The sequence below is a fragment of the Clytia hemisphaerica genome, unplaced genomic scaffold, assembly GCF_902728285.1.
Source record: "Clytia hemisphaerica strain Z4C2 unplaced genomic scaffold, Clytia hemisphaerica genome assembly, whole genome shotgun sequence".
Taxonomy (NCBI): Eukaryota; Metazoa; Cnidaria; class Hydrozoa; order Leptothecata; family Clytiidae; genus Clytia; species Clytia hemisphaerica.
The window spans coordinates 1,146,934-1,167,191 of record NW_027103979.1 but is presented as its reverse complement, the minus strand read 5'-3'; the positions used below and the strand labels follow the sequence as shown (position 1 = coordinate 1,167,191).

At 37.2% G+C, this 20,258-nt stretch overlaps 2 protein-coding genes across 2 annotated transcripts in view; one reads left to right on the top strand and one right to left on the bottom strand.

Moving 5' to 3' along the window:
- LOC136810934 (ankyrin repeat domain-containing protein 27-like) overlaps positions 1-20,258 on the top strand; it is a 57,395-nt gene that overhangs the window by 16,920 nt on the left and 20,217 nt on the right. Inside the window, exons 20-21 of the mRNA XM_067067519.1 lie at positions 181-273; positions 1,556-1,673. Coding sequence (XP_066923620.1) covers positions 181-273; positions 1,556-1,673 — 211 coding nt within the window. The remainder of the gene's footprint in view (positions 1-180; positions 274-1,555; positions 1,674-20,258) is intronic.
- Positions 3,368-5,059, bottom strand: LOC136810933 (uncharacterized). Its single transcript, XM_067067518.1, has one exon. It carries the CDS (start codon positions 5,001-5,003, stop codon positions 4,059-4,061), a length of 945 nt encoding a protein of 314 aa, XP_066923619.1. The 5' UTR covers positions 5,004-5,059; the 3' UTR covers positions 3,368-4,058.

Sequence of the window (20,258 nt, the reverse complement as noted above, 5' to 3'; positions counted from 1 at the left end):
GCTTCATATTAAACAAATAATGAAAGAAAAGGGTCAACGGCTAGTTGAGAAGTCCAGGAAAAGGAGTTGTTCCCTTCTCTACATTTTGTGCAGATAGCTAAAGAAAAGGGAGCCTCCAGGTCGCCCTCGACTGCCGTTGCAAATTTACTGCTAATTCTATATACTTTGATGTCTTTTCAGGTTTTGTTGACACATTATGACGCTGATCCAAACATTGTAGACAACGCCGGTAACTCTCCTCTTCACTTGGCCATTGAAAATTGCCATGAAATTGTAAGTTTAGTCTCATGGTTAAAGGGAAACTTTGGTCCCCCGATTTTGTGGCGCGTCAACTTTAGATTGGAAAAGATTTAAAAAGGGATAGTGAAAACCTTTTAGTCTTATGGAAGGAAATATTTGTACAACCAAATATTGAAAAATTGACGTTACGGCAGATTCTTTTCATAATTGTAACAAGCTAAATTCACTAAGGCAATGCAAAATCAAGAAATCCTTAAGTAGACACCTAGAAAAGGATTCCCTTAAAGCCTTCTCTTCAAGCCTTTGACGGACTTTCTCTGGCTGGTCGGTTTTTGTATAAAAACAAACAGCTTTGTGGTAAGGTACTGCTACTACCTTTAGTTAAGTAGTAGTATGTTTTATTTTACGCGTCGCATTTTAAATTTTCTACCTTGAAGTTACAATTGTATTTCATATCATGGGCCCCCAGCGGTTTGCGTGAATGCGTGAATGGGCGTTTTCGGTTGCGTGAATGCATGAAAATTGGAAAAGAAATGCGTGAATGAGTGAATTGATAAAAATTGCGTTAACTAGAAAAGCCACTTTTTGATTGCGTGAATGCGTGAATCTGGGCTATTTTGTTCGTGAATACGTGAATTTTCCCTTATTTTCAACCGATTATGTGCAGTTTTCCAATGACTTTTTGAAAAATCGGGTTATTGACTGAAACTCGAGGAAAATTTGCGTGAATGCGTGAATTTCGAAAAAAAATTGCGTGATTGCGTGAATTGAGGGTGCGCTGGGGGGCCTCTATCATACTCCTACTCTCAGAAAAAAAAATTTAAGCCTGTGGATGAGTTATTAAGCGAAAACCTTTCAAAACATATATACACGCACAAAAAAATAAGAAAAATGCTAAGAATATCACCATCATGGAATTTTGCTGCTGAAGCTAAGAATGCCATTTTTAGAGCATTTTCAATTATAAATTGTCAATTACCCCCAATTAATAGGCTCACTCCTTTTACAAGAATGTCATTTTATGCTTGAGACGTATGTACTAAATATTAAATCTAGTCTGAACTTTTACAAGAATGTCATTTTATGCTTGAGACGTATGTACTAAATATTAAATCTAGTCTGAATTAGGATCCTAACCTAAGAATGCTGCAATAATATTTTAGGGTGATTTTCCCAAAAAAGTTAAGAATATCCATGATGAAATGAAATTGCACCATTCTTATAAAAAAGCGTGTATTTGAAAGAAGACGGGACGAGATAAAAAATGATCAAAATATTTTTTCAATGAATTATTAGTTCTTTCCTTTTATTTAAGGTGGCAGACTTTTTATGTTCAGAAGATTGTGAGAAAAGCTGTAAGAAAAAGTTGGAGATTGACGTCCAAAACGAGCATGGCGACTCGCCCTTACATATTGCAAGTAGATGGGGATTCCGTAAGTCTTCTATCTTTATTTCAGCTACGGGTAGATAAGGGGTTTCATAATCCCCCCTTCTTATTTACTTTATGTTGAACGGTGAAAAAGAATGCGGCTATTCTATTTTGATTTTTCCCGACATTTTTCGGACTCGGTCCGTTCTCAAGGGTTTCTCCTTCCTTACTTTAGCTACAAGTTTATGAATGCTTTGTTTTTCTGCATCAGCGATGGTTATTTTTTGTCTGTCTATACCCTGACTGACTGAAAACAATGGTAAATTAGCGTTTTCACCGTCCTTGTAGGTTGTTTCCTAATCGTTTCAGTCACTCCACCGTCCTCATTCGGTAGATACTTAAAATCGCTAATATAAGCATAGAAGTAAAGCTTCCAGTCGGGAGCTTTAAGTTTAATAATACACCTTTTCAACCTTAGCCGACAATTGACACGCGGACATTTTTTTTGTCCGTTTTACCACCCTAAAACCGTCCCAGTCTTTTTTTCACACCTATAGACAATAGAAAAAGGTGTAAAAAAGGATTGTATCCAGTTTAGAGTGGTCAAACGGACAAAAAATGCCCGCGCGGCAATTGGCGGCTACGATTAAAAAGGTGTATCGATTGACATATGACAACGGAGAGACAAAAAAAAATTGTGAAGCGGATAGTTTGAAAAGGAAAAGATGAAAATTTTCGCATTTGTATCTTTTCTTAGTATTGAGTGCCAAAGGAATTAAAAGTTCTTCTTAGAAAAAAAAGATTAGTAAGTATGCCATGAAAGTTGATATAAAAATGAGGATATGGGTAGCTTTTTACTATTCGAGTGCAACTTTACCGCATACAGTATAGGCTGTGTGCGGACAACTTTGTTTTTCAATTACTATAAACCAAAAAAAACAAAAAACAATTCGAAATATTTAGGATTGATGACATATCTGTTTAAAAGACCAGTGTCAAAACACAGGTGTTCCCTGTTTGGATCCTCACCCCCCCCCTTCTATATGTCCCGTTCACTTCATAGCTACCGTCGTTTTGTATAAGATTCCCATTTCTGCAGTAAGATTCCTTTGCCACGTTTCTAGCAGAAAAATACCAGGACTTCGGGTAGTTGAAAAAATAAGCTTCAGAAAGCTAGGCAGTTTCGTGAGATTTTCAAGATTCTCCGTACCTTTAGAAGCAAACCTTTTTCAATTTCATACCGGCTCTCCCGGAAGAAAAAGCGGAAAGATTCCAGAAAAGTGACAAGAATCTTAGTGCGGAAATGGGAATCTTATACAAAACAACAGTTAGAGAAGATATTTGGAAATGACACGAAAATAAATCATTTGATTAAATAATACAGTCCAATAGGTTTTATATAACTTATAATACTTATACACTTCACGGCGAAAGTCAAATTACAAACTGTATGTTATTAAGAAAAAAATAGCTCAAGGTAAAAGTGACAACGTTTTTGATGAAGTGATAAGATTTTTCCCGACACTTTTTTCTCTGAAAAAGGAATTAGATATGAAAAGAAAAATAACCTGATGAATATGACAGAGCCCGATTTTCGATATAATGTTTTCTCCGGATAAAAATACTCGAAATATCGCTAATTGGGCTTTTAATTGTCAACAAAACCTTTGAAAAATCGCAGGAATAGCATAGATAATCGGCGATATAATTGTTTTCCTTGATTTTATCAAGTTGTAAAAAAGTTTTTCAAAATTTTTCAAATTTTTTTATTCTTCCTTGTTCCTAGTCTTCCATTAACTACCTTCATAATGGTAATTTTCACAAAAACTAAATTATGTTTTCGGAACTTTCTAAAAATCACCGGAACAGAGAAATATAAAGTTACATAGCAAACTCAGTTCAAAATAAGCTCATACATAATAGGTGCATATAAAATGTGCTTGTAAAGTGAACATTAATCTAAAATTTTTAATTTAAGTCCTTTCTGATCTTTTAAAAGTGTTTTTTTCTTGGAGCAGTCAAATAATAATTATTAAAGCTGTTGGTTTTGTTACACCATTATCAATTTGATTAATACGAAACAAAGTAGTGTAATTACAAGGGAAGGTGTAGCGATTATCGGTCGAGCACCTTTCGATTTGACAAAGAATCGCAATGACTCCAAACTCCCACCACAAGATAACATCGCTTTCGTATACTTCCGTCTCCCGGCCATCATTTTCATGCATACTCCAACACTTCTCGTTACACTCGTAGCGATTGTTCCGTTTGTCGTAGTAGCGGAATGACACGCATGTTTCATCACCGTAGAATTGCGCTAATACGGGATAATCATTGACAAGTAAAGTGAACATTAATCTAAAATTTTTAATTTAAGTCCTTTCTGATCTTTTAAAAGTGTTTTTTTCTTGGAGCAGTCAAATAATAATTATTAAAGCTGTTGGTTTTGTTACACCATTATCAATTTGATTAATACGAAACAAAGTAGTGTAATTACAAGGGAAGGTGTAGCGATTATCGGTCGAGCACCTTTCGATTTGACAAAGAATCGCAATGACTCCAAACTCCCACCACAAGAGATTGTACTACAGATAACATCGCTTTCGTATACTTCCGTCTCCCGGCCATCATTTTCATGCATACTCCAACACTTCTCGTTACACTCGTAGCGATTGTTCCGTTTGTCGTAGTAGCGGAATGACACGCATGTTTCATCACCGTAGAATTGCGCCAATACGGGATAATCATTGACGTCATAACCCAAATCAATCGGCCCGTCTCCTTTCCTTAAAAGAATATTTTCCTTCCGTGGCTTACCACCGCAAGCATTAGATCCCCTTGTCGAACGAATACAATCCCAAACTTCAATACGTACCCGGTCAACGTTCCCCGATTTCCCGGTTTTTGTTATCGGGCATGATTTGGAGAAACCGTTACCACCACCGGTGGCGCTCTTCATGGTGATGATAACCTTCAAAGATTTGTATAAAGACGTAGACCCAATACTTTCGCCAATGTACGTCTCTGAACTATAACTTAATGAAGAAGAGCTGGCCGTACATGTTTCTTTGCATTTGTAAGAAACGCTCGGTTCCGTCCAGTAACTACTTGATTTACTTTTCTGATTCCATGCAAAACAAACATTTTCCCCAGTGAATATAGCTTTAATGTATTGCCCGTTTTTGTAAATGATGTTAACCGTTTTCCCTCTGGCTATCTCGATCTCCTTCTCCACAGCTCCGCAACCGCCGTTCATAGTACTAGATGTGCAATCATGGATACGCGCGATTGCGCTGGTCTCGTGCCCGTCCACGTTATACCGTGATAGTGTACATTCAGCATTAATTGAGTCGTACATCGACATGATGAAAATGGCAAATATGATTTGCTTCATTTTGTCACTCTTTTGTGATCTAAAAAATGAGTTTTACAAGATATTTCATGAGAGTACTTAGACAACTTGCGCAGTTTTACATAGTCTAGCAAGCTAGACAAGTTGATTTTGTTTTGACAGTTTGTTATTGCTGGATAAAATTGTTTTCTCGCTACGCAAGTTTCTGTGTAGCTAGCCGGGGATTCTATAAAGCTGGAACACCGGATTCTTCCAGTGTCGTTTATACAAACTAAATTCCGTAACAATAATCGTATTATCATATAACGCCTATACTACTGTATTACACACATTATAAACGACTCCAGTCTAAGTTTTACAGTAAAATTGCACCATGAGCTGAAACGGAAAATTTAGTCTCCGTTGCAGATCATCATATATAGATGATGCAACTTTCATAACACTTCATGACTATGGTTGGTTTTCGGGTGCAATATTCAACAAAAAATATTCATTCAACAAAAAATATCTATATTCAACAGTCTCATTTTTATATGCAAGAGATTAAAAAATTGGTTCAACAAATATGCAAGAATGAAAATTATATGTGCAAATAAAAATATACATGTTCAGAAAAAATAAGTGCAAATGATTTTAAGTGGCTTCATATAGTTTAACCATACATGACACTTCGATGCTGCTTAAAGGTTTTTACTTAAGTGTTCTCATTTCCTGTCAGAACAGTGTCTGCCTATTGTTTTATTATGCTGATATAAGCAAATAAATGTTTTCTTTTCCTCTTAATGACCAATCTTGCTCCACATCCGTATCAATCCAATATGAAAAAGCTTGTGAATTCAAATTGATGAGGAAGCAAACGATATCACTCTTATTTAAAAAAAAAACCTTTAAAAATCCAATCTATCCAAGCTCTTTTCACGATCTCCTGAAATCCGCATTTTATTATAAAACACTTACTTATTACACTTTTTTTTTTATGAGGAACCTTAACTTTGCTGTGAGCCTTGAGTTCCTTATTTTTACAGAGAATTTCAGCCTCAAAGTTCCTTATCGAGTTCCTTATTTAAATAGCTGCTAAGTTTGGATTCCCAAAATATTTAACTTCTACCTTTTCTCTTGGCACTTACCTTCTTTATACATAAAAATACCAAAAAATGCAACTGTGTTCGTCAAAAGTCGTTACCGAATTTAAGAATATGGTAAAACAAGCTATTCCCATGTGGAAAAATATTTTTGGTAAAGCTGAAAATCTTTTTTGGAACTCTCCAGGAGAGGTGTGGTGTGCTACGTGAGAAAATTTTTGAAAAAATAAATCACCATTCCTCAACTAGTTGCTCAAAGAACTTGTGTCTGCAGAGTTTGCTGGTGTTGGAAATATCCATGACGTGTAAATAAGATGGACAAACCGTTGGCAAAATATAAGATAGGAGAAAAAATAGATAAAACTTTTTTTTTTACATGCTTAGCACCTTGTTGCTTCATACTAATTCTTCTTTTTAAACATAAAATTCTTTAATCCTCAGTAAGCTGAATGCAGAAACCAACTTGTTAATAACAATATCCACGATGGGAAAAGGTGGTCTAACAGATTACAACGCCCCCCAAAACAACATCACAACTGCTGAAAAACAAAACCTTTAAAAAAAGCTTACAAAATGTAAAATACCAGTCAGTGGAAAAATCTCATTTACATCGAGCTTTATTCAAAAAACAGCTCAAATGGTTAACAATCTAGAATGAACGCTGAACAAAAGAAATTCAAGTAAAACAGTTTGCAGTAGCTTATGGTATTGTGAGGTTGATGATGATGAATAGTAAACGATAATGAATAATGCAAAGGAGGTTGGGACTGAGCCAACACGATGTTAATGAACTGAAAAATGAATAGACATCAATAGAGTGGGGCTCAGGCCCTCGAGCTCAGACCTCTGAATAGGGCGAGAGATTATGAGTGAGAAAAGGAAAGAAATCAGGGACTTGAAAAGGAGAACTTGAAGGAGAAGGACTTGAAAGAGAACTATCGTTAATTACATGCCAGAGTTACTAAGTTATTTGATGTTATTTATGTTACGCTTATTTGATATTTATTGCTTAATTGGAGAAACAGAATTGATGTTGATTGAAATCTATTAGCGTACCTTTACTACGTGTCCATAGACTTATTCCCAATAAGGGATACCCTGATCGAAGGAACAGATAAGTGATCTGAGAGGTCCCCTCAATAACTAAAGGGTGACCCCAATCGCCTAACTTCCCTTCGTCACACTGAAGGTGAACCAGAAGAACTCGCTTCGCAAGAATCAAAGGTCCAAAAGGAGAGAGCTACATTACACCAAGAAACGAGAACAGTAAGAGATTGTAGTAGAGTACTACTTAATTACACCACAGAAACTGAACTATTGTTGATTGGTAGTTTGGTTGATTTCACGATTAATAAGGACACGTTATTTTGAAAAAGGACACAAGAAATTTTACATCAGGGAATATCAAAAACTATCAAAACGAGAATTTTACACAAAATCAAATATTTAGAATTGATCGAGGAGAGAAATATAAACATTGAATCCTCGCTTGGCATCAATTATTCAAGGACCTGAAGGAAAGTTGGAAAGAACTGTTAATCAAGCATCTTTGATTACATTTGATTCAAGTCAAACAAGATACGAACACTTGCATAATTAAAAGATTTACGGCGGTTGAAGAAGAAACAAACTTTTCATTGAAGTGCCATCAAACAGAAGTTGAATGCATAAATAGAAATCAGGAAAGTACAACAACTGCAGGTAATACTTTTATTACTTATAAATTATTCAACCGATAAATCTGAAGAACGAGAAGAGAAGCGGTGAAAGAAAAGCAAGATGGCGAACGTGAGGAGAAGACTCAATAACACGCCGGTGCCAATCGACAGAACAACGCCAAGACTGCCAGCTCCGCTGCGTCGAGCACATCGAGACATCCTCGACACCTCTTCTTCGAGTGACGAACACATTTACGAAGAGCCATACGCAACCAGCTCGAACGACAGCGTTGCCCCAAGTGGAAATGGAAGAGCAGTAACCCACGTTTTCAAGATGAATGGCCTCCAAGTGACCTTGGACAAAATACCTCAATTCAACGGGACGAGCAACGAGAACATCAAGACGTACCTACAAAAGTTCGAGAACATTGCGACCCTTGGCAAATGGAACTACCAAGAACGCCTAGATGCACTAACGGGTTACGGTTTGCAAGGTCACGCCAAGCACTTTTACAGTGCACTGTCAGACGACGTGAAAACATCGTACCAACGGATAAAGGATGCGATGCTGAACTATTTCTCGTCGCCTGACACGAGAATGTCAAAGAAAGCGAAATTGGCCAACTTGAAGCAAGAAGGATGCTCGACTCTAGACGCATATATAGACCGTGTTAAAGATCTAACGTATCAACTGGATTACAACGGAGAGCAGAAGCTGGATGCCCTCATCGCCGGACTGAAGGACGACTTACGAACGTCAGTAACACTACAAAGATTTAAGACCTTCAGCGATGCAGTGGCCTACGTTAGACTGGAAAACGCAATCAAACCAAAGGATAAAGGCGATTCTGCCAAGCTAATCAAAGAATTGACTGAGAAAATCGACAAATTAACAGCAGGCGCAGCTGACAAAGTATGCACCGTCCAATCTGCCAATGCACCACGAAAACGAGTATCGTTTGATGACTACCCCGATGACGGAAGAAACTTGGACGATAAAATCTCCGAACTGCTCGAACAGAAGCTACAAATGGTGGTACCTCAGCCAATCAACACATTTGGCCATCCAAACTTTGCATCAACAACAGACGCAATGAGGGAGATCGAACGAATGAAGAATGAAATCAAGGACCTCAAGCGACGACGAAACAGACCCCCTCAAGATAGGAGAATTGGCTTCAAAACCAAATATGAGAGAACGGTGGATGGGCAGCCAATTTGCAACCAGTGTAGGAGAGTTGGTCACATAAGCAAATATTGCCAAGAAATTCAAGGAGGAGGACCAAGACAGTATGATCGAAGGTACGATTATCAACAGTATACCGACTATCGAGGCGGACGATATGGCAACCATAATTATACCGGGAACAACAACAACAACAACAACAATAATAATAATAACAACAGCAAAGCCCTTATGTACAGACAGGATAGTGAAGGTCGAGACCCAAGAATCCCGATCACTGACGGGCGCCGTTACATGGCAACCCGAACGCCAGCAATAACAGGTCCAACACCTCAGCAACAGCACCATCAGCAGCGCCAACAAGTCCAATACCTGAGAAATGAGGCAAATGGTAAGAGTATCACATACCCTAGGAAGAGAGATTCATTCAACTTGATGGGCAGCTGCAAGCAGTCGATCGAGATCACCAGATGGATGCGCCGCCACCAATGAATTTCAACCAAGCAGCCATTCCCGATCTAAATGCACCTATCTCTCCTGAGGACGCAATTAACTATGGTAGTGAGGAAATCCCTATGTTTAGTGACGAGGAGCCCAGCGTAGACATGCTGAAAGAATTCCAAACTCTTCGGGAAGTCGACGTATTACCAAACCTCGACGTTAATGAAATTGCTGTCTGCATAGAGAAAACCCATATGACCCCAGGAAATAATAATGATTCCCTTCCCGGTCTAACTTCTGATAGCGATGACTCCCTTCCTAACCTTAGTGGTCCCCACATTACATCCCAACTCGTTGAGTACCTACCCCCTGAAACAGCTCTAATGGACATTGGTACACCTCCAAACCTTAGTGGTCCCCACGAACCTTCCAGAAGTTATGAAAGAGACACAATCCCTGGGCTCTGCTCCAACTCCTGTTCCACTGAGGGATCCCTGCATAACTCATTTGCGGAGATATTAATAAACGACGACAATGGAATGAAACGAATCATGACTCCATGAAAAGAGGTACCGTTAGACGAACCTTTCATCCCAAAAGACATGTCGAAGAGGAGGAACGAAGAAGATATTAGTACACCACAGTCGGTCCTCAACGTAGTTCGGGGAACAGAAAGGACAAATTCATTCCAGACAGGAGGTCCTGCTCAACCAGAAGAGAAGAATTCAAACAAAAAGAAAGACGGTTGTCGAGAAGAGCCACCATGCGGTGAAAAGACATCAAAGTCACAGGTGACAGTTACGTTTGCAAGTGGCACAGCGACGTCAGTCCGCATTTGGGGAAAGCTCTTGGGACGATCATGCCAATTCTTAATTGACAGTGGTGCAGCGATCAGCGCTATGAGCAACGACCTATGGAAAGATATCAAACAGTATGTACCGATGAAACTTTCATCGCAGGATCTTCCGAATCTGGTCACAGCCAACCAAGGAACACTAGAAATACTCGGAAGCATCTCAGAGACGGAGATTGCGTTCCTTGGCCATATCGTAACTCATGATGGGGTGAGACCAAATGAAGAAAATACCAAGAAGGTGAAAGAATTCCCTCGACCGAAGAATGCGAAGCAGATGAAAAGCTTTTTAGGCCTATGTAGTTACTATCGCCGCTTTGTGCCGAAATTCGCAGACTTATCGGCACCACTGTTTCATCTCACCAAACTAGAAGTCAAGTATGAATGGACACACGAATGCGAGAAAGCCTTCCAACACTTAAAAGACATCCTAACGTCCGATCCGGTTGTCGCTATGCCAGATTTTACAAAAAGGTTTTATCTTCAAACAGATGCATCCAACACTGGAATCGGATGGACTCTTAGTCAGAAGCATGATGGAATGAATAGAGCTGTGCACTACGGAGGAAGAGCGTTAAAGCCAGCGAAAAAGAATTATCCAGTAATCGAGAAAGAAGGTCTAGCCATAGTAGCAGCGGTGAAAAACTTGCATAATTACCTGGCAAACGATCAATTTACTATCCTGACCGATCACCAGCCCTTAGAATACATGCTGAAGACACGGGACCGATTCAATAAGATGATTCGATGGGTTCTTTACCTACAAGCCTATGATTTCGTTATTGAATACCGCCCCGGAAAGGCAAACGGAAATGCAGACGCTCTATCAAGAATCCCATGGGAACAACTTCAAGCTGAAGCAGCAAAAGATCCTATTCAAGAAAAGAAGTCTACCAAAAATAGGAAAAAAACAGAACAACCAGAATCAAAAATAGAAAAGGAAGAGGTATTTTTCACCCCAAATACAACGGTGGAAGGAGAAGATGAATCAAACGTCATGAAATATGAATCAGAAGCATTCAAGGAGAGAAGCAAACTCGAGCTCGACGAGAGAAATTTGAATAATTCATCTCCGTGCATTATAGATGAGCAGAAAGGAGAGAAACAAAAGTTCTCAGCGATCACAGAGAGCCCCTTTGATAAGGAATCGATAATCAGGCATCAAAAGGCCGACCCACAGCTACTAGGAAAAATGGAATACCTCGCAGACAAAGTTCTACCCGAGGACTCAAAAGAAAAGAAGGAAATTCTTCGCGATATCGATAACTACCTCATTGATAATGGCGTGTTATATCACGTATTTAGTCCAAGAATTGCAACAACAGAAGGGACATGGAAACAACTGGTTATCCCAAAGAAGTATCGTGCACAAATTCTGCAACTCAACCATGATGAACCGGCCTCTGCCCATTTTGGATTTGCAAAGACAGCAGATAAAATCCGCAGACGATATTACTGGCCCAATATGCTGACAGATATCCAGACTTGGGTGAACACATGTATTATTTGCCAACAAGACAAAGGAACAACCAAAAAGAATGCACCTTTGTATCCAATCGCGACAGGAGAAGTTTTTGAAGCCCTTCATTGCGACGTTGTCGAACCATTTCCAAGAACGGATGCCGGTAACAGGTACGTAGTCGTATTTATCGAGCGCTTGACAGCCTGGCCCGAAGCATTTGCAGTGGCATCAACCGAGGCAAACGTAATAGCAGAGCTGCTGCTTCACCACATCATATTTAGATTCGGAGTACCGAGGCATTTCGTGACAGATCAAGGAAAGAATTTTCTTTCGAACCTGATGGCAGAAGTCTGTAATATGCTGAACATTAAACAAATAAAGACCACTCCTTACCACCCCCAATCCAATGGTATCGTAGAGCGCCTCAATGGAACGTTGGTAAAAGGAATCTCACACTTTGTAGCCTCCAGACAAAACGACTGGAATCAATATCTGCCATCAGTGCTTTTCGCTTACCGAACGAGCGTCAATGAATCGAGAAAGAAGTCCCCATACTACCTGATGTTTGGGAGAGAAGCAACCTTACCATCTGACTTACAGTTCAATCCGGGTAAGAAGCTATCACCTCAAGTGGAGGATCATCGAGCTCGAATAGTCGGTCAAGTGCAGATGGCGCAAATGATAGCCAACGAAAATCTGAAGAAAGCTCAACGCAAGAACAAGCATTACTACGACCAGAACGTGAAAGGTAAAGAGTTCAAAGTAGGAGACGAAGTATGGTTACACAACAAGGCCAGACAGAAGGGACTGAGTCCAAAATTGATGGCGAAATGGATTGGACCATTCAGAATCACAAAGAAGTTGTCGGAGGTAAACTACGAATTATCTGATCCGCTCAACAAAAGAAAGCCAACAGCAGTTCACGTGAATAGATTGAAATCATTCAAAGATCCTAACTTCCGAGTGATGGAAGATGAAGATAAAAGCAGTGACGAATCCGAGGATATTGAAGGCTCAGAAGACATAGGAGGGGAACCAGAAGAGGAGAAAGACGACTCAAATGAAAACAGTTCCAATCAAGAGAACCAAAACGGTGAAACCGAAGAACGCGAACAAGGAAACAGTAGTCAAAATCCGGACCAAGATGGTGCAAACGAAAGAATTAGCCAATCTCTCGATCCAAACGATGACGAGAAAGGAGAACAAGAGGAAGAAAAGATGTATATGGTCGAGAGAATACTGAAAATGAAGATGAAAAGAAGCAAGAGATACTTCTTAATCAAATGGCAGGATTTTCCCGAAGAGGAGAATACATGGGAACCAGAAGAGCTCAGACCTCTGAATAGGGCGAGAGATTATGAGTGAGAAAAGGAAAGAAATCAGGGACTTGAAAAGGAGAACTTGAAGGAGAAGGACTTGAAAGAGAACTATCGTTAATTACATGCCAGAGTTACTAAGTTATTTGATGTTATTTATGTTACGCTTATTTGATATTTATTGCTTAATTGGAGAAACAGAATTGATGTTGATTGAAATCTATTAGCGTACCTTTACTACGTGTCCATAGACTTATCCCCAATAAGGGATACCCTGATCGAAGGAACAGATAAGTGATCTGAGAGGTCCCCTCAATAACTAAAGGGTGACCCCAATCGCCTAACTTCCCTTCGTCACAGTATTTTAATTCGCTGCTAAAAATGACAGTTGTATTAAATAAAAAGATTTTATATTCATTTTACTGAGAAAAATTTGATGATTACTTGGTAGTATAATAACCACAAAAGAGTTATGTTATGTTATACACTTTTTTTTATAAGAACCAGTAAATTTTTGCTGAGGCTCGGCTGTTCTTATTTATTCTAAGGTAAAAACAAGTTTTGGCTATTTTACTTTACTATTTAGAGAATTTTAAAAACCAGTGATTCTTTTTGCTATAACTCTCTAACTTCAGCCTCTCCACTGTTCTTAAATTGTTCTTATTTTTTGGCATTTTTGAGCCTCATTGTTTTATAAAATTGTTCTTATAAAAAAATGTTCATGTTTGTACTCTGTACCGGAGTGTTAACAAGGAACTTACGCAGTTTTACAGTAAAATTGCACCATGATAGTGAGAGCCACTATGTTCTGAAAACATCCTTCCTGTGCACAGAATTGTTAGAAGCAAACTATAACTGTTTTGAATGATAAATTAGGTCCATAAAATGAAGTGGTGAGAAAATTCTTGACCATTTTGCTGGTCCCCATGTGACGCCATCACTTTTGCTGGCGCTTGAAAATCGAAGTGAAAATAAACCAGCCGAGGCTGGAAGGTCAGCCAATAGAGCTTAGCTAGATAGCTTTAATAAGTGGGTTAACAGATGTAAGAGATGTACTGAAACAGAGTAGACTAAAAATGTTGAATAATGTACAAAATGTGAAACATTTGATAACTTGATTTAAAATTATTTAAAACAAGCCTGAGAGCTCCTCCAACCCCCCACGAGAAGCCCAAAGTATACTTCTCTTTAGCATTGTAGCACTGTTTCTATGACATCAAACAATTAAGCTATAGTTCATTACTATAAAATAAAAGAGAAACATAGTGTAATTAAACTTTTTGTTAATTTCATTCCAGTCAGTTATGATACATTTTTTCTGTTGGATGTAGACAATATCCATATCTGACCAAAGTGTTATCTAGAAATAAATAAGAAAATTGCCAAAACGTCAGAACCAAAATAAAGATATCCATCAAATATACATAGAAACTGTACTTTTTGTTTTACTTGATAAAACCATAAAACTCCAATAACACTTTAAACTAACAAGCTATAAACTTTAAGTCAAAAAGCGCAAACTCCAGAAAAACACAATTTGCATCAAAAACTTTGCAAAACCTAGTTCAAATTTATGACTATTTCAACAAAGTCAGTCAAAGCCAAAATTTGGCAAGGTCAGAAAAACATAACTTTTGCATCCAGTCTGCGTAAATAAATTTTGTAGTTTAGTACCGTCAAGCTACACAACATGCACACAACCATCTTGAAGACTTTGCTGGCCGCAAATGATAATCGAAAGCAAAACTTAAAATTCATAACTATGCAGGGAAGCTCATTTTTCCCCCGTTTTGCTTTAAACTCCCTTGTGATTGGTCTATGAATTTGGGCGATCGCTTTACCGCCTTGGCGGAATAAACACACAACTATAATAAATAAATTCAACAGGGCAGCGGAGTAGCAATTAATTTCAACGGGGAGTCCTCTCTTCTGTGCCAAGCACTGGCAGTGTTTTTTAAATATTTTCCGTTTTCCAAAAGGGAAATATTTATTAAAACGAGCTTTCTTCTCCATTTTCAGATGTCAAAACGTCTTCAGTACGCCCTGACTGACGCCCGTTTTAGCGCCTAAAGAAAGTCTACTTTATGAGAATCAAATCAATATCTTTTGATTGAAGGCAATATGCCTTTCGGTAATTAGTTCTATCAAAGTAAACAAAGTATGGCGAAAAAGATGAGCATATTTATTTTTATTATAAGCATCTACTTTTTAAGAATCAAATCAATAACTCTTGATTGAAGGCAATATATCTTTCGGTAATTAGTTATTAGAAAGTAAACAAAGGATGGCGAAAAAGACGAGCATATTTATTTTCATTATAAAGCATCTACTTTATAAGAATCAAATCAATAACTCTTGATTGAAGGCAATATATCTTTCGGAAATTAGTTATTAGAAAGTAAACAAAGAATGGCGAAAAAGATGAGCATATTTATTTTTATTATAAGCATCTACTTTATAAGAATCAAATCAATATCTCTTGATTGAAGGCAATATATCTTTCGGTAATTAGTTCTTACAAAGTAAGTAAAGTATGGCGAAAAAGATGAGCATATCTATTTTTATTATAAGTGTCTACTTTATAAGAATCAAATCAATTTCAGAATTTTTGGTGTTTTCACTGTGATAACATGTGAGCGATAACTTCTCTTTTTGAGATGTGAGCGACCGTCTATCCCATGTCATCTCAAAAGTAAATTTTATCGATAAAACGAATTTAAAATCTACACATGCGTAATTTTGCTTACTTAGGGATATTTTGATAGGAAGCTCTGCGGGGCATTCTTAGCGACAGCTACTTGCTAGTATATGTCAATAATGACCTTCATTTTTAAGGAAATATTTAGTCGCAATTTTGCGATTCTTGTTAAACTTTAAAACAATGTTAAATGAAGACCAGATGAATCTGTTTGTTATGACTGTGCAATTTGTGACGAGAGTGTGCATGTTGTGTAACTTGACGGTATAATTCATTAAATTCTAGAAACCATTTTTTCATAACTGTCTGCAGTCCACTTTCTGCAAGTCTGATAAGAGATATGTATAAACTGTTGTCGCCATTCATTCCATTCCATCGTTCAGTCAAAACGTGCACCAAGGTTAGAAAATGTTAGAAAAACACAATCTGCGTCCGGAACTGCGTGAAAAATAGTTTGATCAATTTCAACAAGAACTGTATATATTAATATTAATACAAAGACCATTTGTTATAATTTTGCAAGTCCAATAATAGGAGATGTGATGTCATCATTTGGTTCCCGTCATCTGACCGACCCTGATTTAAGGTCAACAGGTAGAGTTGGAGAGTCGGAAAGCTTTTCCGCTGCTTTGCTGGATTTCCACTGTCAACCTCTGCACGCTCTGTGTTTACAAGTTTTCAAATCGAAGTAGCGAGCCGCATGCTAATGGAGAGTAAACCGAAAACCAGTTTATCCACGGTTTCTCAAATTTTTTAATTCGGATCAGTTCACACGGATTCCCTTTCAAAAAGATGTAGCTGCTTCTTAACAGAAAAATATTTTCGACCGACCGACTGAACGACTCTTTTTAGAGTAGAAATGACGGGAACCAAACAATTTTTTGCTATTCGCCTTATCAAACACGTCCAAGTCCAAAAAAGCACAATTGCATCCAGTCTTTATCAAATTTAGACAGTAGCTGTGCTTTTGTAAACTTTATCAAATTCCAATAACATTATAACACCATCAATCCCCCCTAGAGACAAACAAGAAAAATATGTTTTTATTGCAAAAACTAATAAAAAGCAGCAATAAAAAGTATCAGAAAATTCATCATAAAGAAAAACTTGAGCAAACGGCTTTAAAGCTTCAAAAGATGTAGAAAAAGAATCCCCTTGATGAAAATCATGTGTTTGATTTGCCGAGTTAGAAAAATAAATAACAGAAATTGAAACTTGCAACAGATTTACACTGGAAATACTTTGGTACAACAACACTGACTTATCACATCTGACTTATTGCTTGAGCCGCCATCTTGAAACACCACATTATGATCTGTAAAAACAACGCACGCTAAAAGTACCCAAAGAGTCAACCCGATCGGAAGAAAGTTTAGAAATCAAAGTGAGATCGGGAAATCGGAATAAAAAAACCAAACTTTTAAGTTGCGGCGGCGGCTGGAAAAAAGGGATTTGAAGGGTCATCGGGGCTGACCAATAAGAAGCTCAAATATGGAATATGGCTCAAAATGAAAGATATTTATCCAAGGATTCCAAAATATATCACAACATATCTGAAAATCAATATTTGAGAAGCTATAAAGGAAAATAGCTCAAAAATAACGTCATCGATGACGGCATCGGCAATCAAAAAAACATCAAAAACGAAAATTTTTTGTTTCATTTGATAGAGGACGGGCTAGGGAACAATATTTTCAATTTGTTTCAAAATTGGACGTTTTACGAGAATGGTATTAGTATAATAATATAATATCTTTTTAATGAGACATCATCTGAACTGAAGTTAGTCTACAGTATACATTTTTGGTAAGCTAATTGAATCTATTTTCTTGTTATGCTAAAGATTTTCTTCAAAAACCTCATCAAATTTCCCAATTTTTCCATACCAAAACTTGTTTTTTATATAGTTTGGTTTCAAATAAGACAAAATCAGTCAAATGGTATGATTACTTTTGAAAATTATTGCATCTTTACATTCATGCGAAAAATCTAAATTTTGACCCTTTTTCTAAAGGTTGAAAAATTAGGGTTTTAGTTGGTGCTTTTTAGCTACTAAAACTTCTATCCAGCCAAAAATTGTACTCAATATTATCAGACAAATTATCAAAGGGACATTGGAATCAGTTTTAGTCAGAGAAACCTACCCAAGTTCAAGGTTATAAACCAAAAGTGCCAAGTATAGGTTGTTACCGGGGAGAGGTGGTCGAGGTACTAAAACGTAAAAATTCAAGTGAAAATATTAAATCAAAAGGTAAAAACTTACAGGGTAGTTAAAAGATAACTTTGTTGTCATAAAATATCAAAACACTTAACATATCTTTAAAACACTTAAAGCTTTTTTAGTTTTCAGACGTTTGTTTTGTAATTTCGTTATATCCAAACCTTATGACCCCGATACTTTTCGGAAAGGACTTTTTATTCTCTTTCCGAAAATAATAACATGATCCTTTCAGTATTAAAACATAGCTTGGAATCTGAGCTCAAAGAAGACTCTCTCTCAGGACACGTATACGCGTCCCTCGTGGGCTAAGGATTAAAACTCAAAATTACGAAAGGTCCAGCTAGGCTGGCAATATAGCCTGGAAGTCATATACCAATTCCAAAATTCGAAATATCGGATCAGGTAAAGTAGCAATACTGAAAATATTATTCTTGCTCTAATTTTGAATTTAGTAAATTGCTAAAATAACCAATATCAACATATTCTGACCATGTAAGCTTTACCTGAGCATTTAGGATTTTACTTTTACATGAAATATTTGCCTTTTTTTCTGGATACACTGACACAGATAAAGTTTCGATTCTATCCATTACTTGCCCTTTTACCAAACTCGGCGCACAGTCCAATTATTATATTCCATAACTATCAAATATCGAAGTTCAAATATACTCTTTTTTTATTAAAACCAGTAAACTTTTTTCGAGGATCTGCTTTAACTTGTTCGGCACATTAACCCTGAAATTGTTCTTCTCCGTTTTTATTTTGAAGGTAAAGTCAAAGTATTTTAAACCCTTTTATTTGCTAATTGACCCTCAACTGAAAATTCAGGTTTTTTTTTTTATGACTGATCTAAAATTATTTAGGAGCTTCATTGTTCTAATAAGATTGTTCTAATATATAAAAAGAGTATATTGGAAGTTCAATTGCCCGTTTTTTAGGTCTAACTCTCCTACCTGAAAATACTAAACCTCAAACATCTTGCGAACCCATCTAGACATCTCCAAAATTGATTTTGATATAGGGGACGCGTATCGTGTATAAGATCCCCTATATCAAAACATATCAGAGGTGATGCGTGCAGTGTAGGCCCCATCAGAGTCATACTACCACAAGATAGAGTACATTCTCAAAATGATTCATAGACTTGGTTTACATTATCATACTATTTGATTATAATATCACCATCTATTCAATCGATTCCTTTTTTAAACCCCATCTATTTTCCCATGTTTTTTTTCTTTCCATGCCTACATGGTAATCAAAATACCTCTATAATCAAAATAGCTCTTATTTTTATGGATAGTTTTCTTGATTATAACTAGTAATCTTTAATCGGATTTTCTTGTTAATAGAATGATTATTCTAAAGATAAATAGCGCTTAAGCTAATATCAAGCTGTGCGGATGTATAAAACTAAAAGTAATTAGGAGATTGTATTTTTAAATCAATTGTTGTGGTCAATTTTTATAGATTCTATTGCATTGCCCACAGTAGGTATTTCCATTGATTACAAAGCCCCGAAAGGGGCTTGATCTAAAATTCTTGGATGAGAAATGAAGCCCATCAAAACCAAAACGAGTGACACGCGTGGTTTTCACACAAACGCCAGATTGAAAGTAGAGAAAGTAAAATCCATCGCCTGATTCTGAAAAACATATCGTGCGAAAACAAAGGAAAAACTAGATTCGATTTAGCATTTTAAACGCGGGGCAAACTTAAGGCTTCACTTTTTCTTGCTTGAGAAAGGTTGAAGATTCCTCTTCAGCCCCTTGGGGCTCTAAACAACCCATTAGGCTTAAAGCCCCAAGGGGCTGGAGAGGAATCTTCAACCTGGGTCGAATTTTATAATTCATTCAAGCAAGCTCTGTACTACAGCTATTCGACGGCGTTAACTGGGTTGGTTGATTGGACTCATGATTTCAAACAATGCGGTCAATGTACACTTAATACGGTGAACTCTCTCTTATTCGAACTTAATATTATTCGAATCATCGAATCTTTCTATAATTCGAACTTATGTTCGGTCCCCAGAACCACTCCTAAAATGCTTTCTATAATTTGAATCTCTCTGTAATTCAAGCGAATTAGATTTCCCGTTCCAGTTCAATTTAGCGAATGTCAACTGTATCGCCTTCTCAAAAATTGTGGTTGTATTTTTGCAAGTGATGAAGATCTCTAATTCGAACTTTTTATCAATTCGAACTTTTTAATAACTTGGCAAAAGTTTTTCCCTTTCTGTGGAAACTCAAAAGCAATTATTTCTGTTGCCGAGGGTAACTAAGGACCTATGAATTTTGCCTCTCTCCCAGTCAAAAGTTTCTACTAAATTTACTATAATATTATTTATTAGTGTGAAAAATTTAGAAATATCCCATAGCAC